General features: G+C 43.2%; 1 protein-coding gene across 10 annotated transcripts in view; it reads left to right on the forward strand.

The window, feature by feature from the left end:
* Positions 1 to 22,871, forward strand: part of TNIK (TRAF2 and NCK interacting kinase) — a 342,780-nt gene extending 319,909 nt beyond the window's left edge. For all 10 annotated transcript variants that reach the window (XM_077290529.1, XM_077290531.1, XM_077290534.1 and 7 more), the window contains 7 exons: positions 1,468 to 1,611; positions 8,149 to 8,283; positions 9,017 to 9,117; positions 11,859 to 12,008; positions 17,020 to 17,179; positions 19,264 to 19,403; positions 21,605 to 22,871. In XM_077290529.1, coding sequence (XP_077146644.1) covers positions 1,468 to 1,611; positions 8,149 to 8,283; positions 9,017 to 9,117; positions 11,859 to 12,008; positions 17,020 to 17,179; positions 19,264 to 19,403; positions 21,605 to 21,688 — 914 coding nt within the window. In that variant the 3' untranslated portion in view covers positions 21,689 to 22,871. The remainder of the gene's footprint in view (positions 1 to 1,467; positions 1,612 to 8,148; positions 8,284 to 9,016; positions 9,118 to 11,858; positions 12,009 to 17,019; positions 17,180 to 19,263; positions 19,404 to 21,604) is intronic.
* The last annotated feature ends 1,248 nt before the right edge of the window (positions 22,872 to 24,119 follow it).

Below are 24,119 nucleotides of genomic sequence, written 5' to 3' on the forward strand. Positions count from 1 at the left end.
TACTGTATGACACTGATTGTGCATGTTTCTTTAATATCCATAATGAACAAAGTGAAATAAGCGGACCTGTGCAAATCTGCTGTGACTACAGCATAATGGCAGCCCCGGATGGTGCTCCGATGCAGGTGCTGCATTTCCTAACGTGACACACATACCATGATGTAGCAATATAAACTGGCAGAAAAGTGTTAACTCCTAACTTTACATGTTCAGTTTCTTTTTCTGTGTTAAAAGGAATCTGTCAGCAGTTATTTGCTCCCCCATCTGAGAGCAGTTTTACTTACGGACAGAGACCCTGATTCCAGCAATCTATCACTTACTAGGCTGCTTGCTGTAGTTTTGTTAAAATTTCAGTTTCTGCTGCAGATGTTCCAGTTAGCAGCAAGGAGAAACTCCATTATAAATCATATATAACTTTGAATGAATAATTCTAGAAACATAGGGATAATCCCCAATATGCCAATATAATATTTTTTCACTGTTCTTTATCGTATTGTACCTATTTTTACTAAGCGTATGAGGCCATAATGTTCTATGCATGAAAATAGATTTCAATAAAAACACATAATTATTTTTGGGCTATTTCATTCCTAAAGGTAATATTGTCCTCTGTATATAGACCCCAGGATGACACACTGTGTATTTTTTTTCCCACTGACACATTAACTACTTAAATCTAAGATATGACTGAACACTGAGGTGAAACTTAAGTTTTGCTTGAGTGTTAGTACCTCTATCCGCCAATTCGTGCTGAAAAGATCCCATTTTTAAAGGGATTCATGCTGCTCAATCCACAGACTGCAGGACTCAGACACTGTATGACTTCACCGATGTGTGTTTGACCCTGAAACTCTGCGGCATTTCAGAGAAAAACATACTGTCGGGGACCGAGCTGCATGGAAGATCGGACAGGCTGGTCCCCGGCGGCTTCTCTTTGCTCACTCTCCTTCACTGACTAGTCTGTCCCTACATGCTGCCTGTGGATCGGGCAGCCAGTGTCTGATACATACTGCCTGTGGATCGGACAGCCAGTGTCTGATACATACTGCCTGTGGATCGGGCAGCCAGTGTCTGATACATAATGCCTGTGGATCTGGCAGCTGGTGTATGACACATGCTGCCAGTGGATCGGGCAGCCAGTGTCTGATACATACTGCCTGTGGATCGGGCAGCCTGTGTCTGATACATGCTGCCTGTGGATCGGGCAGCCAGTGTCTGATACATGCTGCCTGTGGATCGGGCAGCCAGTGTCTGATACATACTGCCTGTGGATCGGGCAGCCAGTGTCTGATACATACTGCCTGTGGATCGGGCAGCCAGTGTCTGATACATGCTGCCTGTGGATCGGGTAGCATGTATCCGCTTTCCAGTTCCCTTTAACTTAATAGTATTGCTCACCAGAACTTGATGATCATACAGATTTTTAGCTCTACTTTTTTTCTGATATACATTTCATGTTTCACGCAGGTGTAAACTTACTAGTGGGCACAGAGAATGGACTTATGTTGTTGGATCGAAGTGGGCAAGGAAAGGTCTACAACCTTATCAACAGGCGAAGGTTTCAGCAGATGGATGTTCTGGAGGGACTGAACGTCCTCGTAACCATATCAGGTATATATACCATGTGCCATCATCTAAGCTTTGTACTGTGTTGGTCAACCTTACTATACAGTTAATATCATGAGTGTAGTTAGGGTAATTGGTCCTACCTATGTACTGACAAGTAGTCAAACCTTCCCCCTTGTTGCGCCCTCACTTTGCATGTCAGAACTTCTACAAAGCACATTGGTTTTCAGTGTTAGAGCGTTTTTTTTTCTGGACTAAAGATGGATGGCCTATTGTTAGCATAAGACATCAGTGTTTAATCAGTCAGTCAGACCTCTGAGAACCGGAGTACCTAGCAGAGCAGAGTACTAACGACCCACTGTGCTCTGGCCACCACGAGAACCTAGCAGAGCAGAGTACTAACCACCCACTGTGCTCTGGCCACCACGAGAACCTTGCAGAGCAGAGTACTAACCACCCACTGTGCTCTGGCCACCACGAGAACCTAGCAGAGCAGAGTACTAACCACCCACTGTGCTCTGACCACCACGAGAACCTAGCAGAGTGAAGTACTAGCCATCCACTATGCTCTGGCCGCCGCTAGAACCTAGCAGAGCGAAGTACTAACCATCCACTGTGCTGCAGCCACACCAAGTACCTGGCAGGCTGAAGTCCTAACCACTCACTGTGCTGCTTCCGCTTTATTCTGATGATTGCAGAGAGACTTGGGGGTCGGACCTCATCAGTTAACGGCCTTTCCTAAGTATTGTCCATCAGTGTTTAAAAGGGGCATTACCATGATAATAAATCCATTCTGTGTGATAGATTTTTGAAAAACAATTAACTTTTCAAGCACTATCAGTTTTTCTAAATGCATAATTTTTCTGGGACAGGTTTACCTTTATTACCTGATGTCTAGAGATGGGCGAACCTGTACAGTAAAGTTCGGGGTCTGTACTGAACATCTACTGTTCGGGCACAGACTCCCGATACGGACTTCACCATGAAGTCCGTTTTACTGTGCGGGTTCAGCAGCCAGAACACTGGGTGTTTCTTGCACTATCATCGGCATTACAGCCCGAGAAACACCGGCGACTGTAAGATTAATATCACCTGTCAGAGTGCTGTGGTTCTTAAGCTGTACCTCCGGTCACTGGCATCGGCTAATGGGAGTATTCATCAGCCGATGCCTGTGCTATAAATAATTAAAGATAGAGTTCCCCTGTATTTTTGATAACCAGCCAGGCAAAACTGACAGCTGCGGGCTGCAACCCTCAGCTGTCAGCTTTAGCAAGTTGGTTATGAAGAATACGGGGATCCTATGCTGTTTTTTTTTAAATTATTTAAATAAATTTAATAAATGGCGTGAGGGTCCTCCCCATTTTTGACATCCAACCAAGCTAAAACAGACACCTGGGGGCTGGTATTCTCAGGCTGATAAGGGGCCATGGATATAGCCCCACTTAGCCTAAAAATAGTAGCATGCAGCTGCCTAGAAAAGGTGCATCTATTAGATGCACCAATTCTGGCACTTTGCCCGCACCTTCCCTCTTGTTCCGTGACAGTGGCAAGTGGGGTTCATATTTGTGGGGTTGATGTCACCTTTGTATTGTCCTTTGACATCAAGCCCATGGGTTAATAATGGAGAGGCGTCTATAAGACACCTATCCATTGCTAATCCTACAGTTATATGGTAAATAAACACACAGCCAGAATAAAGTCCTTTATTTGAAATAAAAAAACATACTTTTACTTTTTTATTTAAAAATAACAAACAGTTATACTTACCTAACACCCATTCCATTGAAGCCCTCGTGTCCTTTAAAAAACATAAAATAATAAACAACTAAATACTCACCTAACACCTATTCCACCGAAGCCAATGTCTCCTGTGAAAAACAAAATAAAAACCAACAATATCCCTCACCTGTCCATCGTTCTGTCCTACGCCGTAATCCACGTCTGCGATAAACTGTATTCAATCTGAACGGTGCCAAGATGCGACCGTCCAGGCTGAGAACCACTGAGGAATGGGCTGCTGCGTGCGCAGCCTCAGTGGCCAGTGTTGACATCACCAAGGTTACCACAGGTCACTGAGGCTGCATTCCCATAAGGACTTTGGTGAGATCACCGCTCGTAGAGTGAGGAAAATTTTCACAGTGCAACAGTGAGTTCACCGTGCGAAATTTCTCACTGTGCTAGTGATCGAGGTCACCGCAGTTCAGGGGCCCGGCTGGGAATGCAGCCTCAGTGACATGTACATGACTGTGTGACAAACACTGAATGCTCAGACCCCCCGCTCAAGTGAATGGGGTCCGGGTTCGAGTGCTGTTCTGGTACCCGAACCAAACTTTTTTGACTCTTCAGTCGAACCCACCAGACTAGAACGTCCAGGTGTTTTCCCATCACTACTGATGTCTTGTTTTCTTATTTGCTACAAACTATATAGTTCTTCAAGTAGTAGACTACTTCTTCTCTGGTTGAGCATGCACTGGTGTTTTCTGTAGTAAATGTGCAAAGACCAGGGAGCACAAACATCCAATTTTGAGTAGCACTCATAACAATGAGTAACGGGCAAATCAGCAAGATCTTACGAGGGAGGCAAATAGCGTTATTATATGCAGTGAGCACATATTCTGTCACATGCACAATTACAGGAGATGCGCTCACTGCATGCAATAACACGGTCTCCCTCATAAGAACACGCTGATTTGCCCTCTGCACAGAGTTATGAGCAAAACTCAAAATGGGATATGCGTGCTCCCCGGTCTCCACAAACACGACCATTTTTACCACAGAAAACAGCTGCACACGGTCAACCAGAGAAGGAGTCATCTGCTAATGGGCAAACTATATTATCAGCAATAGAAAGACAGTATATAGCCAGATTAATTGTAGGTAAGGCTCCAATGGAAAAGTGATGCATTTAGCAAATTAATTGTATTTGAAACGTTCATAGTTTTTCAAAAATCTGTTACACAGAATGATTTAATATCATGGTAAATTGCTTATCACTTCCACAATACACCTTTAAAGGGAATCAATCAGTAGGATCAACCTTCCTAAGCTGTCTATATGTGCATGTAGGTAATAGGAAATTTAATAAAATTATATCTTGATATCTGCAATCCAGTGCCTTATTCCAGAGAAATCCACGCTTTTCTTAATATGTACAGTGGCTTGCGAAAGTATTCACCCCCTTTTTACCTATTTTGTTACATTACAACCTGTGTTTAAATATTTATTTAAGATGATTTGTGTGTGATTCGTCAGCAGTAAATAGTCTAAGTTGGTGAAGTGAGAAAAATATATGCATAAATTAAATGTATGGGATCAAATAACTAAAAATTGACAGGAGCAGTATTCATCCATTTTGCTATGAAGTCACTAAACATTTCTAGTGCAGGAAATTGCCTTCATAAGTCACATGCTTACTGACTGAAAATCCACATGTGTGCAATCTAAGTGTCAGATGGTCTGTCACCTTACCTTTTCTGAAAGGCTACAGATGCTGCAACACCATTAAGCAAGAGGCACCACTAACCCAACAGCCCCATGAAGGCCAAGGAGATCTCCAAACAAGTCAGGGACAAAGTTGTTGAGAAGTACAAGTCAGGGTTGGGTTAAAAAATAAAAAAATATCCCAATCTCTGATGATCCCCCAGAGCACCATAAAATCCATCATCATCAAATAGAAAGAACATGGTACCATAACAAACCCGACGAGAGGGCCGCCCACCAAACCTCTTGGCCCAGGCAAGGACGGCATTAATCAGAAAGGCAGCACAGAGACCAAAGGTAACCCTGAAGGAGCTGCAGAGTTCCCAGGCAGATACTGGCCACAATAAGGCTTCTTTCACACTTCTGTCGGTACGCCGCCATCGCTAAGCGACGGACGTTGGCTTTTTTTGCACAACGTGGGCAGCGGACGCAGTGTTTCAACGCGTCCACTGCCCATAGTAAACTCCCAGGGAGGAGGGGGTGGAGTTCCAGCCGCGCTTGCGCAGTTTTAAATGCAGGACCCGACGTACAAAAAAAGTTCCCTTGAACGTTTTTTCACTACGACAGTCCGCCAAAAACCAACTCATCCAGTGCACGACGTATGGAACATGTGTCCATACAAATATAATAATATAATACATGTCTATGTGAAAAAAACGCATCCTTTGTTTCCACAAAACAACGCATTGTGACGGTCGGGAAAAGACGGAGGTGTGATAGTAGCCTAAGCCGTACACTCCAAAAGTAGTCTTTATGGAAGAGTGGGCAGAAAAAGCTTTTACTTACGCACCAAAATTGTAAGCCTCATTTTGAGTTTGCCAAAATACATGTGGAATACTCCCCAAATGTATGGAGGAAGGCGCTGCACTCAGATGAGACCAAAACTGAACCTTTTGGCCACCAAGGTAAACCGGTGACCAGAATAATGCCCACAGTAAAAATGCCCACAGTAAAAATGCCCACAGTAAAAATGCCCACAGGAAAAATGCCCACAGCAAAATTGCCCACATGGAAAATTGACCACATGGAAAATTGCCAATTGCAGCATCACAAAGTTTCAGATCCATGATATTTGAGGTGAAAGGTGAGGATGTTCACATGATGTGTGATCAACTTGTGATTTACAGCTGACCTAGTGCAAAACTGCAAACATGCTGAAGATCTGTGCTTTGTAGCAGTCTGTCATTCTCAGGGATAGATAGATCTAGTCTGCTCTCATCCCTCAGTGACTCTGCCTTAATCCTCCCACCAGCCCAGAACAGCAGCACATGCAGAACCAGCAGCAGCAGTGTGATCATACAATCTACACAATCTAAATGGCAGGCTGCATGATGCGTTCATGCAGCCTGTCATCCAGCAAAGCGGACCCGAACCCCATTCACTTGAATGGGTGGTCCGACATTACAGTGTTTGACACACTGTCATATGCATGACAGGGCGGCAAACACCGCTTCTGAAAGGCGGGGAAATCCTCCTCGCCGGTCAGAGAGCCGCGGCTCCCACGCTTTCAGAAGACAGCGGGGAGCGCTCAGCTGTGATCGGAGGCATAAACTTCACCTCCGATCCCTGGTGTCAGCTGATGGGACAACTCCCATCATTTGACACATACAGCCGCTAATTACAGTGAGAGCAGGAGCGGCGGATGGGAGTATTCATCAGCCACTCGTGCACTATAAATAATTTAAAAAAAAGCGGCGTGGGGTTCCCCCTAATTTTGATGACCAGCCAGACAAAACTCCCAGCTGTCATCTTCAGCAAGGCTAGTTATGAAGAATAGAGGGGTCCTCACGTTTTTTTTAATAAATAATTTTAAAAAATGAACTGGGGTCCCCCCCATTTTTGAAAACCAGCCTTGCTAAAGCTCACAGCTGGGGGCTGGTATTCTCAGGCTGGTAAGGGGCCATGGATATAGGCCCACAGCCTAAAAATACGTCCGGCAGCTGCCCAGAAAAGGCGCATCTATTAGATGCGCCAATTCTGGCGCTTTGCCTGGCTCTTTCCACTTGCCCTGTAGCAGTGGCAAGCAGGGTAATGAGGGGTTAATGTCACCTTGCTGTTGTAAGGTGACATTAAGCTGGCTTAGTAATGGAGAGGTGTCAATAAGACACCTATCCATTACTAATCCTATAGGGTTAAATAAACACACACACATGCAGAAAAAAGTCTTTTAGTGAAATAAAATACCACACAGTTTTGACAATCTTTTTATTGTTCTGCCATTCCAAAGCGAAGCCCTCGATCTTCTGTAATAAAAATAAAATAAAAAAGCAAAAGTATAGTTCCTGATCCGTTATAGTCCAATATAACGAGTGTCCCACGCAGAATCTGGGGGAGATAAAGCTTATAACCGGGAGAACTGCTAATGCGACCGCTCCCGGCTGTAAGCTACTGGGGAATGAATGAGACGCAGCGAGCGCAGGCTCAGTAACTAGCGGTGACGTCACCGAGCCTGAGCTCCCTCACACCCTGACCTGAGGTAACCTGTGCACCGTGGGAAAATGCTGGGGAAGAATATACCGCAGGTAATGTATCTATCCTATCAATCGATCTATTCTATCAATCTATCCTATCTATTCATTATATCTATCTACAGGTTGTTTTTTTTTCTCTGTGTGCACTCAACTTTATTGGCATGCACTCTTTGCGAAAAAAAAAACGCACCAAAAACGCACCTAAACCTTCGTTTTTTGTGCAGCTTTTTTCCTGCCAAGATGATCAGGTTTTGCTGCAGAAAAAAAAAGCAACAAAATCGCCCTGTGTGAACTTATCCTAACTGTCAGCCGTTACGTCTCACACTGGTAATGCCCCCTTTCATTAAAAATAATCTCTTAAGACAAATTCTAAGTAGTTCTCCTCTTGTGCACTGATGAAGAGCAAAAACCCTGAAAAAGTGATCTGCAAAATGGAGATTCTAGTTTGGCTTTATATCATGAGGGAAACCTCTTGACGTACAGAATTGCTACTTCAATAGGTGGAACTAGAGATCCCGCTCCCTCTGTCATTGTCACATTTTCCTAGGCATACATAATTAAATGTATTTCTAAGAAACAATCCATTTTAAGTTTGCTTTTGAGATTACTTTCGAATATATATATTTTTTAGGGAAAAAGAACAAACTAAGAGTGTACTACCTGTCCTGGCTGAGGAATCGAATATTGCACAATGATCCAGAAGTGGAGAAGAAGCAGGGCTGGATAACTGTAGGGGACCTAGAAGGCTGTGTACATTATAAAGTTGGTAAGTTCTTTACCAGACATATAACTCTGTTGTGCCTACTGATCACGTGGTAATTTGTGTACTGTGCTCATTAATGTGTGCTGCTGTTACTGCTATGTTACCATTTGATGTCATAGAAGTATTATCTCACATCCTGTCTTAACCATTAAAATCTGGTACCATAAATCACTGATTACTTAGGCTTCTTTCACATTTCCGTCTTCTGGGGGCCGTCGCAATCCGTGGTTATGGCAAAAAAAACAGATCCTGCAAATGTGCCCGCAGGATCCGTTTTTTTGCCATTGACTTGAACTAACGACGGATTGCGACGGATGGACACACGTTGCATCCGTCGTGCGACGGATGCGTCGTGTTTTTGCGGTCCGTCGAGACGAAAAAACGTTCAATGTAACATTTTTTCGTCCGTCGAATCCGCCAGTTCCGAACTCCGCCCCCTCCTCTCCGGAACTCACAATAGGCAGCGGATGCGTCGTAAGACTGCATCCGCTGCCCACATTGCCCACAATTGTGCACAACGTCCGTCGATACGTCGGGCCGACTGTTTGTGACGGCCCCGTACCGACGGAAATGTGGAAGAAGCCTTACTGTATCATGGTCATGTATACATTGTATACCATCCTACTGCCAGACACAATCAGAGGAAAGTCTGTAAGAGCTAGTGTGAAACACCCTTGTATGTGATCAGCATTTAGGGTCATCTGATATATTCGTTTTATCTTGTTTTGTTTTACAGTAAAATATGAAAGAATCAAGTTTTTGGTTATTGCATTGAAGAATGCTGTAGAGATCTACGCCTGGGCTCCAAAGCCATATCACAAGTTTATGGCGTTTAAGGTAAGTGATTCCTACTGTAAAAACATCCGGTGATTTGGGGCGAGTTCATGGCATGTGATAAATGTGTTATCCGCTTTATACGCCATTTGTACACCATCTCAAGAGTTTCGAGAACTTTCCAGTACTAAGGACTTGATTCCAAGGGCCTGTGCACATATTGCAGATTTGTTATGTTTTTGTCTTGCAGATTCGTCACAAAACCTGAAAAGTGAATGAGAATCCTGAAGTCTCATGCACACGTTGCTAATTTTTGACTTGCAGATTTAAATCTGCCGCACACCAGCATTTTTGCTGCAGATTTCACTCATTGAGTGGGGAAAAAGCATGTAAAAAGTGGCAAAAACGCATCTATTTTACTTTGTGTTTTTGGCTACTTTCACACTTCCGTCTTTATAAAGACGTTGCAATGCGTCGTTCTGTGCAAAAAACGCATCCTGCAAAGTTGCCCGCAGGATGCGTTTTTTGCACATAGACTTGTATTACCGACGCATCACGACGTATGGCCACACGTTCCATACGTCGTGCACTGGATGCGTCGGTAATTGGCGGACCGTCGTCACAAAAAAAAGTTCAATGTAACTTATGTGCGACGCATCCGCCATTTTCGACCGCGCATGCGCTGCCCAAACTCCGCCCCCTCCTCCCCGGAACTCATAATGGGCAGCGGATGCGTCTGAAAACTGCATCTGCTGCCCACGTTGGGCACAATTGTGCATAAAGTCCATCGGTACGTGGGGCCGACTGTTTGTGACAGCCCCGTACCGACGGAAATGTGAAAGAGGCCTTTCCTGCCAAGAGATGCATAATTGATGCATAAATGTATACGCCAAATACTTAAGGTGTGCATATACTCTAAAGCCAAGTTCACACAGTCAGTATTTGGTCAGTATTTTACCTCCGTATTTGTAAGCCAAATCCAGGAGTGGAGCAATAAGAGGAAAAGTATAATAGAAACATATGCACCACTTCTGTATTTATCACCCACTCCTGGTTTTGGCTTACAAATACTGATGGAAAATAATGACCAGATACTAATCATGTAAACCTGGCCTAATAATCAGAACCTGACGACACAATTACTGAGTGTGCTGCTATTTTTTTTCACACAAAAAATATTTAACAGATGCAAAATAGATATGTGAATCAGTGAGTTGCTCCCCTCTTTTGCTAATTTTTACACTATTTGTTGCCATAAGTGGTATTTGCAAAGCTGTAATCTATGAGAGCAGATCATAATTTCATGCTAAATTTGTAGTGTGTGTTTTTTTTTTTCAATAAATTGACAGAGAGTAAATGTAACTGTTATTAGACAACAAAACGGGTTTATATTAATTAAAGCACCACTCCAGTGGATGTCTTTTCATTGCACCTCTAGAGTGGTGCTTTAAATGTAATTCCTCTACCCCCTGTCTTATACTCACCTGCCCCTTGTCTTATTCTCACCTGCCCCTTGTCTTATTCTCACTTGCCCCTTGTCTTATTCTCACTTGCCCCTTGTCTTATTCTCACCTGCCCTTTGTCTTATTCTCACCTGCCCCTTGTCTTATTCTCACTTGCCCCTTGTCTTATTCTCACCTGCCCTTTGTCTTATTCTCACCTGCCCCTTGTCTTATTCTCACCTGCCCCTTGTCTCATACTCACCTGCCCCTTGTCTCATACTCACCTGCCCCTTGTCTCATACTCACCTGCCCCTTGTCTTATTCTCACCTGCCCCTTGTCTTATTCTCACTTGCCCCTTGTCTTATTCTCACCTGCCCTTTGTCTTATTCTCACCTGCCCTTTGTCTTATTCTCACCTGCCCCTTGTCTTATTCTCACTTGCCCCTTGTCTTATTCTCACTTGCCCCTTGTCTTATTCTCACCTGCCCTTTGTCTTATTCTCACCTGCCCCTTGTCTTATTCTCACCTGCCCCTTGTCTCATACTCACCTGCCCCTTGTCTCATACTCACCTGCCCCTTGTCTCATACTCACCTGCCCCTTGTCTCATACTCACCTGCCCCTTGTCTTATACTCACCTGCCCCTTGTCTTATACTCGCCTGCCCTTTGTCTTATTCTCACCTGCCCCTTGTCTTATACTCGCCTGCCCCTGGTCTCATACTTGCCTGCCCCTGGTCTCATACTCGCCTGCCCCTTGTCTCATACTCACCTGCCCCTTGTCTTATACTCACCTGCCCCTTGTCCCATATTCACCTGCCCCTTGTCTTATAATCACCTGCCCCTTGTCTCATACTCACCTGCCCCTTGTCTCATGCTCACATGCGTCTTTCTTCATCCTTTACCAGTGTCACTCCAATTGGTCTCCAGTGAAAAGTGACCTGTCGGCATCTTCAGTGTTTCATGGAGGTCCCACTTCCTTACAAGTCTATGAGAGCCTCTTACTGGCCTTGTTCTGGCTCCCATACACTTGCATTGAGCTCTTGTGAGGTAGCTTCTGACATCCAGTCAGTCAGAAGCTGCACTCACAAGATGGCGCCGCGGGATTGGAGCAATGTCTGTAAAAGGTGAAGATGTCAGAATATGAGTATAAGCGACACTCCAGCACTGCCCCCTCTTCACGCTGTAGTGGTGCTTTAAGCCTGGAGGACAGCCTCTTGCCTCAATCCAGGTGTTATTGGGGCTTACGGTGTTTGTCAGATTTCCCCCTTTGTTACATTGTCAGATTTTTTTTCTTTTGCAAATGCATTGTGCTTGTTATTAAGATGACATGAAAATAAAATGGTATATATACATATATATTTAGTCTTTTACAGATCTACAGCATAAGCCATTGCTTTGTGACCTGACTGTAGAAGAAGGTCAAAGGTTAAAAGTAATATTTGGCTCTAGCACTGGTTTCCATGTCATTGATGTTGATTCTGGGAATACATATGACATCTACATCCCATCTCACGTAAGTAGTGGAGAAGCATCATATCATAGTCAATGTAAGGCTAAATTCACACGTCGATGTGTCACAGTCCGAGCACCATGATGCACCGAGCAGCCGCCGGTCTCCTGACCTGAACTCTGCTGTCTCCTAGACATATGTGAGGCTCCTGAGCTTGGGTCAGAAGTCCAGCGGCTGGTCCGTGTTCTGACTGTGACACACAGAAGTGTGAATCTCGCCTAAAGATGACACTTGTGCTTTATACGGACACTAAAGCTTATATTAGATACACAATTTTAACCCCTTAAAATAATAATAATTATAGTCTTTTATACTGTGATTTTTTTAATCTGCCTGTAATATAGCTAACCATGCTGTACTCAGCATTATTGTAATAGTGGGGGTTTCTTACTACTGGCATATATGGATTAGCCACAGGATTGCACCTCTGGAATCTGTCCAGATCTCCAAAACTGGGGTCTGTCGCTCCCCATTCTGACCCAGTCACAGGTATAGATAGAAGAGGTGGCCACTCATGCAAGGCTCTCTCCATTCACTTCTGTTAATATAGCAGAAAAATGATCCCTTTCCTATGATGGTGCTCATGACCAAGATTTCTGCCTACCCAGACTTTTACGTGACAACTGCCTGTAGACACTGGCACTGTTGCGGTTGTCGCTATATGACACTTGGTTTAACTACAGTTCTTGTCTTACACATATGTACTAATAAAAAATACTTGGGCTAATGGTTTTCTTGAGGTTCTCCTACCTTAATAATAATAATAATAATAATAATAATCATGATAATAATAATAATTTTTATTTATATAGCACCAACATATTCCGCAGCACTTTACAATTAAGCGGGGACATGTACAGACAATAAATTCAATACAAGTTAAGACAATTTAAACAGTGACATTAGGAGTGAGGTCCCTGCTCGCAAGCTTACAATCTACAAGGAAATGGGGGGGACACAATAGGTGAGAAGTGCTTGTTATTTCAGGTCTGGCAATTATAATAAATAGGGATTTTCATATAAAGCTGCATGATCCGGTCATCAGCCCGTGTGTTTAAGTGCAATAGTCATGTATCAAGTGCAGTTATCGTGTGCATGGAGGGTGCCGGGACAGATGAATAGTACGGTGCAGATTCAGAATAATGTTTGGAAGGAGGGAACAGGGCAAAGTTAGTTTACTGAGTAGTTGATGTGGTAGGCTTGTTTGAAGAGATGGGTTTTCAAAGGGTGCTTGAATAGGTTGGGGCTAGGTATCAGTCTGATCGTCTGGGGAAGTGCATTCCAGAGAGCTGGCGCAGCACGAGAGAAGTCTTGGAGACGGAGGTGTGAGGTTCGGATTACGGGGGATGTTAGTCTTAGGTCATTTGTAGAACGGAGGGCACGTGTAGGGCGATAGACAGAGATGAGAGAGGAGATATAAGGTGGTGCAGAACTGTGGAGAGCTTTGTGGGTGAGAGCTATGAGTTTATACTGGACCCTGTAGCGAATGGGTAGCCAGTGTAATGACTGGCACAAGATAGAGGCATCGGTGAAGCGGCTGGACAGAAATATGACCCTGGCTGCCGCATTCAAGATGGATTGGAGAGGAGAAAGTTTGGTAAGAGGGAGACCGATCAGAAGAGAGTTGCAGTAGTCCAGACGAGAATGAATAAGAGCGACAGTAAGAGTCTTAGCAGATTCAAAGGTGAGAAAAGGTCAGATTCTGGAGATGTTTTTAAGATGCAGGTGACAAGAGCGAGTGAGTGATCGGATATAGGGAGTAAAGGAAAGGTCGAATATGACCACAAGATTTAGTTTCAGATAGAGGGAGGACATGATGTTAGAGACAGCAGACAGACAATCCTTGGTATTTTGAATTAGGGTAGGGGTGATGTCAGGGAAAGAAGTGTATAATTGGGTATCATCAGCATAGAGATGATACTGGAACCCAAATCTGCTGATTGTTTGTCCAATAGGGGCCGTGTATAGAGAGAAGAGGAGGGGGCCTAGGACTGAACCCTGCGGAACCCTGATAGTAAGGGGACGAGGAGAGGAAGAGGAGCCGGCTAAAGATACAGTGAAGGAGCGGTCAGAGAGGTAGGAGGAGAACCAGGAGAGGGCTGTGTCCTTGAGGCCTATGGAACGGAGCATAGTGAGAAGGAGCTGGTGATCCACAGTGTCAAATGCGGCAAAGAGATCCAGGAGAATCAGCAGAGAGCAATGACCTTTGGATTTAGCTGTTATTAGATCATTAGAGACTTTAGTGAAGGCAGTTTCAGTGGAGTGTAAAGAGCGGAAACCAGATTGTAAGGGGTCGAGGAGAGTTATCCAAGAGATAGCGGATTAGACGGGAGTGGACCAAGTGTTCCAGGAGTATAGAGATGAAGGAAAGGTTAGAGACAGGTCTGTAGTTAGCAGTGCAGTTCTGGTCCAGGGATGGCTTTTTAAGTAAAGGGGTTATGATGGCATGTTTAAATGAGGAGGGAAAGATACCTGAAGAAAGAGAAAGGTTAAATATTTTAGTCAGGTGAGTGGTGACCACTGGTGAGAGAGACTGCAGGAGATGTGAAGGAATGGGGTCACTGTTGTAGGTTGTAGGCCGAGCAGAAGTGAGGAGCTTGGAAACTTCTTCTTCTGAAACAGGCTCAAAGATGTCTAGTGAGATTGAGGTGCGACAGGGAAGGGGATCCAGGCACTGAGGAGATTGCGCTGAGGTATCCTGATGGATGTGGTTGATTTTTTTCTAGGAAATAAGTGGCCAGATCCTCACCACTGAGATTGGTGATGGGGGCCTGTACTTTAGGTTTCAGGAGGGAGTTTAAGGTTTCAAAAAGTCGTTTTGGGTTGTTGGATAGTGAGGTGATGAGGGTGGTGAAGTAGGATTGTTTGGCCAGATGAAGGGCAGAGTTATAGGTTTTGAGCATTAACTTATAGTGGATGAAATCTTCTGCTAAGAGAGATTTTCTCCACTGCCGCTCTGCACACTTTGAGCAACACTGAAGAAAGCATGTTTGCATAGTGTGCCAGGGCTGCCGTTGTCTCTGTCGGGTCTTTCTGCGTGTAGAAGGTGCTGCTTCATCTAGGGCATTCTTCAGTGTATTATTGAAGTGTGACAATGCTAAGTCTGGACAGGAGAGGGAGGAGATGGGGGCTAAAGATGGGTGGAGATTGTCCATAAGGTGCTGGGTATTAATGGTATGTGTATTCCGATAAGTGTGGTAAGTGGGGGTGTCCCGGGTGAAGAGACAATTCTTGACAGAGAAGGAAAAAAGGTTGTGGTCCGAGAGCGGGAGAGGGGAGTTAGTAAAGTTGTGCAGCGATCCGGGACGGGAGAAAACCAGAGTATTCCCGTCCTCATGCGTAGGAGAAATAGTAAACTGTGAGAGGCCGAATGAAGCAGTTAGAGAAAGAAGATGAGAGGCAGATTGGGAGAGGGGATCATTGATGGGGATGTTAAAGTCTCCCATGATGAGGGTGGGGATGTCACAGGATAGAAAGTGAGTAAGCCAGGTGGCAAAGTGGTCTAGAAACAGGCGGGAGGAGCCTGGAGGGCGATAAACAACCGCCACTCACAAGGAAAAGGGTTTAAAGAGTCTGACGGCGTGGACTTCAAAGGAAGGAAATGTAAGTGAGGGAACCGGGGGGATGACCTGGAAAGCACATTGTGATGAAAGGAGCAAACCAACACCTCCACCCTGTCTGTTCTCAGGTCTGGTGGTATGTGAAAATTTCAGCCCACTAAACGAGAGAGTAGCAGCGGCGGTGGTGTCTGAGTGCTGGATCCAGGTTTCTGTAATAGCCAGAAGGTTAAGGTAATTAGAGAGGAAAAGATTGTGAATGTAAGTTACTTTGTTACACACAGACCGTGCATTCCAGAGAGCACAGTGGAAAGCGATAGGAGAAGGCATGTACTGAATGTTAATAAGATTAGCAGGGTTTCTATATGCATCTGGAGGAGAGTAATGTATGCTGGTGGAGGGAGGCCCAGGGTTGGGGGAGATGTCTCCTGCAACTAGTAGAAGGAGAAAAAACAGAAAGAGCAGGTGGTGGGATGATTTGTATGAACGTTTTGAGTGCTGCATGGAGGTAGTGGCTGGTTTGGAGTGGGTAAGAAATGTCAGTAAAGCCTCAGAATTATACATGGGAGAGGGGAGAAGGGAGGGGTGGATATAGAGAGAGTGCCCAGATTGTGTTAAAGGGCGGACGAGTTGTGAGAAAGCAGAAGTTAAAACAAATAAGATTGATATGATCAATGCATAATTTAGTATGACTGACCAAGAAGCATGATTGTTTGAAAAACTTATGCACCTTACCGGTCTCCTGCCCTGTCCAACTGCCATTGTCTAACTGCCAAGCACTTGATCCTGTTGTGCCTGCTATCCCAGCCAGACTAAATATATATGAAATGAAATGACTGCTAGCATCAGGAAACAAATGGCCACAATCAGCAATTAGCATAAGGCCAGAGCAGGCATTACTATGCAGAGTAAACAACCAATGCTGAACAAGGCCATAAACCAGTGGGAGAAAAGGAAAAAAAAGATAGCGTTGAACACTTTAAATCAGAAACCAAAAAACTTTTCTGTTTGTGGACAAATGCACAACAAAATGATAATGGATCTATTCTGCAGTATGATAGAAGTCAAGATTTGAGGCAGAAAAAGAATAATTGGTAACTGCAGGTGCCTATTTACATGAGATCGCATGGGAAGAGAGGAGAAGCCACAAACCTTTATGACGGTCTTACCTTGTCTGAGAGAACAGGTCTGGATTATAAAATTGAATCTACCCGATCTTCAGGAGGCCCCATCATCCCCATGCACATCATATGGCCAGCCGGTCCTACCGAAATCTGAAATTGACTAAACCTCCCTTCCAATCCAATGTGTATCAAGCAAGCAAAGCTCAAGTGTCTCGTTACCCCACTACTTTAGGCCATTGAAGCTGAGCCATTATAAATTGTCCAGAGTACTTGTATCAAAATAAAAACATCAGCATAAGAAAATACAATTACTTTTGCTTTGCTTATTTGTAGATTCAAGGTAACATCACCCCACATGCCATTGTCATCTTGCCCAAAACAGATGGCATGGAAATGCTTGTATGCTATGAGGACGAGGGAGTGTATGTGAATACCTATGGCCGAATAACTAAAGATGTGGTGCTTCAATGGGGTGAGATGCCAACTTCAGTAGGTGAGTTATTTTTGATGCATAAAAATACGATTTTCTGTCCCAGTTAAAGTCTTTTTTTTTTAAATTTATTTATTTATTTTTTTCCCCTAAGCCCGTGTAAATGTTAGTGTAGTGTTAGTGTGTTAATATACTCTCCAGTTACTGTCTTCTCCGGTATCCAGTGCTGATCCACTTCTCTTTTGAGTCATGTGATGGCAATTGTCTGGATCATGCTGCGCTCCTCATGACCAGGAAAGGGCTTTCATAATGCAAGTCTACTGAGCATCAGACATGGTCCCATAGGCTTACATCAGACGTGGCCCCATAGGCTTACATCAGACGTGGCCCCATAGGCTTACATCAGACGTGGCCCCATAGGCTTACATCAGACGTGGCCCCATAGGCTTACATCAGACGTGGCCCCATAGGCTTACATCAGACGTGGCCCCATAGGCTTACATCAGACGTGGCCCCATAGGCTTACATCAGACGTGGCCCCATAGGCTTACATCAGACGTGGCCCCATAGGCTTACATCAGACGTGGCCCCATAGGCTTACATCAGACGTGGCCCCATAGGCTTACATCAGACGTAGCCCCATAGGCTTACATCAGACGTGGCCCCATAGGCTTACATCAGACGTGGTCCCATAGACATAGAGAGGAAATGCTGCTGGCGCCAGAACCAACGAGATGCAGCGAGGGCGTGCAGGAAGGTGAGTAGGATGTGTGCTGGAAGCCAGCAGCTGCGGGTGTCACTGTGCTCACTATAGGAGAAATGAATATTCTATTCTCTTTAGCAGCGGGCACAGTTACAGCCGCAGCTGCCGGCTCCTGCCTCTGTGACTTACTGCTCCACCGCTCCTCTCCCCCTCTGTCTTTCTGGGACCGTGACTCGTGTATAAGCCGAGGGGGGCGTTTTCAGCACAAAAAAAAATATGCTGAAAAACTCAGCTTATACACAAGTATATACGGTATTAGGTCACAATAACTCCTCTTTAGGTGTCAGGGACACCTACATATGCATTTTTACACTTTACAATTAGCCTTGTGCACAATGCTGAGCAGAAAGTAAAAGTTGACCCACAAATAGGGCCTGATCATGTTGTTTTATGGAAAAGCTCTGTGCCCTGTCCCCATGACCGGAGAGAGTGAACCATTACTAACTATTACTAATAAGCCGGTCTGCTGCACATTGAATGACTTGTGAGCTCTTCTACTGAGCGGCTTCACGATGACACTGGCTGTCAGCTCTTTATGAGTGATCTCTGTGCTGCTTTGCTCTGTGCTGCTTTGCTCTGTGCTGCTTTGCTCTGTGCTGCTTTGCTCTGCGCTGCTTTGCACGATGACACTGGCTGTCAGCTCTTTATCAATGATCTCTGTGCTGCTTTGCTCTGTGCTGCTTTGCTCTGTACTGCTTTGCTCTGTGCTGCTTTGCTCTGCGCTGCTTTGCTCTGTGCTGCTTTGCTCTGTGCAGGAGCATATACATGTTGTCCAGTGCTTGTTTCCTGGTCTGTGTATATGAGCCAATAAAAAATAGTGGGAACCGAATGATTGTTAATGCAATGGTTCTGACCCCATACACCGTTCATGTAATTATCGGCAGCACATGCTCTGTTTACACTGTACAATGCGCTGCCAGTAACAATCTTTTTAATACCAGCATAAGTGATCTAATTACCCAATAAATTAGTGTTTTTCTCTTTGTGGGTAACCATGTTTACATGAACTGATAATTGGGAACCGTGGTTTCTATCAATGCTGGTTTGCTGATTATTGCCTAATTTATATGGGCCATTATATTTTCTTTGCTTCATGTTGCTCCCTGGGAATATTGAGATGGGTTTGTCTAGTAATGGAGAACTCGTGAAAGACATGAACATGAAACGTCATACTGGTTTGGTATTGCAATACAGACCCTATACATAGTAGACTGCCAGTTCGGCAGTCCCACCAGCTTTTGTCTAATGTGTGTGGGGCCTTTCTAATCAGCAGTCTTACTGAGAATGCAAAGTAGACCGCAGGACTGTTATTGTCTGAGTTTTCAGCTTCGTTATTGTATTTCTAACAATTTTTCTTACTTTATATTTTTTTTTTTATTCACAGCTTATATCCATTCCAATCAGATAATGGGCTGGGGAGAGAAAGCTATTGAAATTCGTTCTGTGGAAACCGGACATCTAGATGGGGTATTCATGCACAAGAGAGCCCAGAGGTTAAAATTTCTGTGTGAAAGGAATGATAAGGTATTACACGCGGATCACTCTGTAACTTGCAGGACCTGTATTGTAGTAGTAGAATGGCAAGAGTGGGTCTATATACATGGGCAGAAACTTACTATGGACAGAGATGTATGAAGTCCATCGGTGCTGGTCCAATAATGTTGCCACGCAAGGGTGGACACTGACAGGTTGGGGCCCCTGTGCAAGAAATGCGACTGGCCCCCCTTCATTTTATGGGACTCGGACCCCCTCCTATGGCAACACAGCTACAGGTGTGTTTGTGTGTTTATATATGTAATAAAGATAGTAGGCTGTATAATCCGATATGTAAGGTACGGAGCTGTACATAGCAAGAGAGGGCACTGTTTAATAAGGGTTGTTAATATACAAAATAAAGGAGACTATGCAAGATATATGTGTTTGATGAGTGTGTATGTGTGTGTATATATATATATATAATCAGCAGAGGAAGCTATATAATAAGGGACGGCTCCATATATAGCTAGAGTATGGCAAGTAATAAGGGATGGTGTTATACATAATAAAAGAGGAAGTTATGTAACTAAGGATGGCACTATACATAATAAGTGAGTACTCTATATACTAGGGGACTTTGCTATATATAAGTGAGTACACTACATACTAAGGGACTGTGCTATACATAATAAGTGATTACTCTATATAGTAAGGGACTTTGCTATACATTATAAGTTAGTACACTACATACTAAGGGACGATGCTATACATAATAAGTGAGTACACTATATACTGAGGGACTGTGCTATACATAATAAGTGAGTACACTATATGCTAAGGGACTGTGCTATACATAACAAGGCTACATCCCTGTATCTGTGTGCAGTATCTGTGTGCAGCCCGCTTTTACAGACACACTGAGCATGTCTTAGGCTGCCGTCACACTAGCAGTATTTGGTCAGTATTTTCCATCAGTATTTATAAGCCAAAACCATGAGTGGGTGATAAATGCAGAAGTGGTGCATATGTTTGTATTATACTTTTCCTCTATTTGTTCCACTCCTGGTTTTGGCTTACAAATACTGATGTAAAATACTGACCAAATACTGATCGTGTGACGGCAGCCTCATTCTGATCCTCAAAATTGGATCAGAACAGGACATTCTCTGACACTCGCAGATCTCATTCTCAGATCCGTGATTTTCACAGATGTGTGAATGGACCTATAAAATTTTGAGTCCGTGTGCCAAAAAAAAGTTTTGTCTCAAGAAAAGCTGCAAATTTTAACAAATTAAATTGCAAAAGTACTTGTATTTACAAACACTATCCGACAATATCCATCAATGAAAATCTAAATTGCCCTTTAAGAGATTGTCAGCGAGATATCTGTCCCATGGCATTGTTTCATTAAAATATCCATTAACCCTGAACATCACTGAATCATCTGTCCCCATCTCATGCCTGATCATTGTCCTGGATCATCTTATTCTCAATATGACCATGCATATTGCATGAAAGTCTTTCAAACCTGATATTTTCGGCAAAGGCTGATTTCAGGCAGGACTGCTGTCTTCACAATAACTTGCCATTAATTCAGCTTTACATATCGCCATAATAAACCAACCACGACTGTCGCAAACATACTGAAGATTACTCATTGCAGGCTGATTGTAAATTTATCAGATTTTTAAGTTCTAGAATTCCGTTACTACGTGAACACATATATTGTCATCCAGTAACTCTGAGTAAAGGTAGATCCAGCACTGTCATTGTGCAGTTCTTTGCTGCTCACTTATCGATAAATTCTAGAACTTTAGACTATAAGCTGCATGTGCAGAAGTCAACCTTTGCTCATTTTCTTAGTGTATATTGAGCTACAGTATATACTCTGCATGAGGCTGTACTTTAGTGTCATCAATAGCAGATGGACACCTGGCACCACCACCGATCATCTGTGATCACTTATGGTAGCGGCCAGATGTAAGCAGTGTATGGAGCCAGAAGACCACAGCGTCATACATTGTTCAGTGGCCATTTTCATGTTCTACGAGACTGGAGACCAGTTCTGATACTTTTAAATAGAAACTGATCTGCAGCACATGGCATCTGCCACTACAGAATGTATAGAGTTGTGGTGTTCAGGCTCCCTACACTGTTTTCTATTCTTGTGAAGGACTTTGCATGTGAGCCTCATCCAGAAAGGTTGAATCTTATATTATTGATATTAATCATCCTGTTTTTTTCCCCAGGTATTCTTTGCATCAGTGCGATCAGGAGGCAGTAGTCAAGTCTTTTTTATGACTTTGAACAGAAACTCCATGATGAACTGGTAACAGCTTTCCAAGGAACTCTATTCAAGGCATTCTTTCTAAACTAGGTTTGGTTTTGTAGACGTGCATAGCCTCGTGGAACTGTCCGCTGCCATTTAAACCAGTCAAGCATTCTTGTCTTCAGTTCTACAGTGTGCACAAGACTTGGTAGCAGGTTGTGAAAGTTTTCAGCAGCCCTGCCTACAGCCGGAACGGAGACTTTGCACTTGAACATTGGGAAAATTGTGGCTCGGAGGTCCACAGATTAAGCTGTGTTACAGTGGCTTGTTCATTTTACCTTATCATTGTGTCTTATTTTGTAAGAATGGCAAAACAAACAAACAAAAAAAAAGTATTGAGATTTGAGCCAGTTTGTTGATTACCGTCTGCCTGCTCTAGCGTTCTATATAAATATACATATGTTGTAAAATTACTGAGTAAAATGAGACAGCACAATAATGTACCTTTTTTCTGTTTTGCTGAAAGCTAAAGCTGTATAGCTGGGTAATTAAAAGAAAAAACCTTTTTGCCTTCATCAGCCTGAATGTTGCTTTTTGACAGCAACAGCCTAAATCATTTTTATCGGAAAGCAAAGTTTCCTCTTCTTTTTGGAAACGTGATTTATATGGCTAAACTAGCCGTAGTCTAAAGAAATCTAATGCCATTATTCAACCTGTCTGTTCATCTGGTCTGTCGATACATACATACATACATATTGGTGTGTGTTGGTACAGTAGTGGGCAGCAGGTATTGTGCGACCGGCACGGAGGAGGAGGTTACCTGTGTTTTTTTTTCTTTTTGTATATTATGCAACAGGTCAGGGCGAGTAATATGGGAGTGTAAATGAAGGCACCTTTTAATTTTCATTCACACTGATGCAGCTATTTCAGATCGATGGCTGTTAGGCAATAATAGGACTTTTGCCAATATTGTCACAGCGACACTTTCTAGTATTAATAAATTGTGGCGTCAGGAGCTTCTGTGAGGCTGTGGCCAATTCCTTAGAAAAATTGGCCAAAAATACATCTTTTAATAACCAAAGGATGGCAGGTCTTAAATACCTGCGCCAGTCGGTTACAGGCATTAAACTTTTACAGGCCAACATTGTAAAGACAGACAGATTTAGTTTCCAGAAATTACCCAACGTGCAGTAACAGACCACATCTGTGCAAAAAAAAAAAAAAAAGTATAAAAAAAAAAAAATTTTTACAAAGTGTGTACGTAGTTCAGGTGAATTCAGTCTTTCAATACAAAATGCTCTAATAATTTAATGATGAGAAATGTGTAACAGAAGATTATTTTTATTAGCTACAAGCATGGCTGGCTGTGGTAATAGGATGTTAGTTACATCCAGAAAATTCTGTTGCGCTTCTTTTTTTATTATTAGAGTTCTGGGTTTTGTTTTGTTTTCTTTTTATCTACCTCGGGTTTTTTTTTCTTTCTTTTTGGATGTCTTTTCTTCTTCACCTGCTTATTGCAGCATTCTGACTCCTTTTGAGTACCTGCAGAGATGTGTTGGTAACTGCCAGTGAAATCCTGTTAGTCTCTTTCCTTAAAAAGCCTAAATACACTGAATTTTAGCCCTTAAGTCTGAGGACTAATGAGAAAATTGTTTGCACTTTGCTTTGACACTGATGTACTGGATAAAGCTTATGTAGTGGTTACAGGTCAGGAGGAGAAGAGTGTGGCACCCTGTGTCATCCACAATTAGGTTGCGATTGTTTTCATTTAGTGGCTGTGATTGTACTTTCGCCGGGGGCTTTTAACATTCTGTTGCTAACTGACAACCTTTTACCAGTAAAATAATTAAAAAAAATACACTGTTTCAATCTATTCTTTTTTTATTGTGGGTTTTTGGGGAATACAGTAATAAAATAAAGGGAATTAATGTGTCAAGTCTGCTTGTCTTCATTTAATATTTTATTTGGTATAAAATTGGCGAGCAAGTAAAAGTCAAAATATTTCTGAATTAAAAAATTTGTCATCGTAAAGCAAGGTTCTAAGGTCTTGTTCACACGTCCAATTTTTTTTTCCTATGAGTGCCATCCATGGTTTTCACGAATGGCACTCATACCTATGATATTCTTTGGGGCTGTGAACGTGTCAGATTTTTTTTACTCTGACCGAGTGGTCCGTGGAAAATATAAGAGACATATAAAAGTCGGAACAAAATCGGCAATACAAGGCAATGACAGCATGCACTATTTGCCACTGAGAATCGGAGCGCACTTGCCCAATCAAGTCTATGGGTCCGTGAAAAATCGGCCCACACTAACAACTTTTATAGGTTGTCTCTAACTGTGTAACTCTACACTTTTCTTCATCTTTTTTCTGTATTAGTATCCTGGTGGCCCTGATGATCAAGTAGAATAGTAGACCCCATTTATTATGTCATTATTATTTCTTTTTAGAGTACCATTGATTCCATAGTGCTATTCTTGAGGAAGGGTTAAAT

This window comes from Ranitomeya variabilis, chromosome 2, assembly GCF_051348905.1.
Source record: "Ranitomeya variabilis isolate aRanVar5 chromosome 2, aRanVar5.hap1, whole genome shotgun sequence".
Lineage (NCBI taxonomy): Eukaryota > Metazoa > Chordata > Amphibia > Anura > Dendrobatidae > Ranitomeya > Ranitomeya variabilis.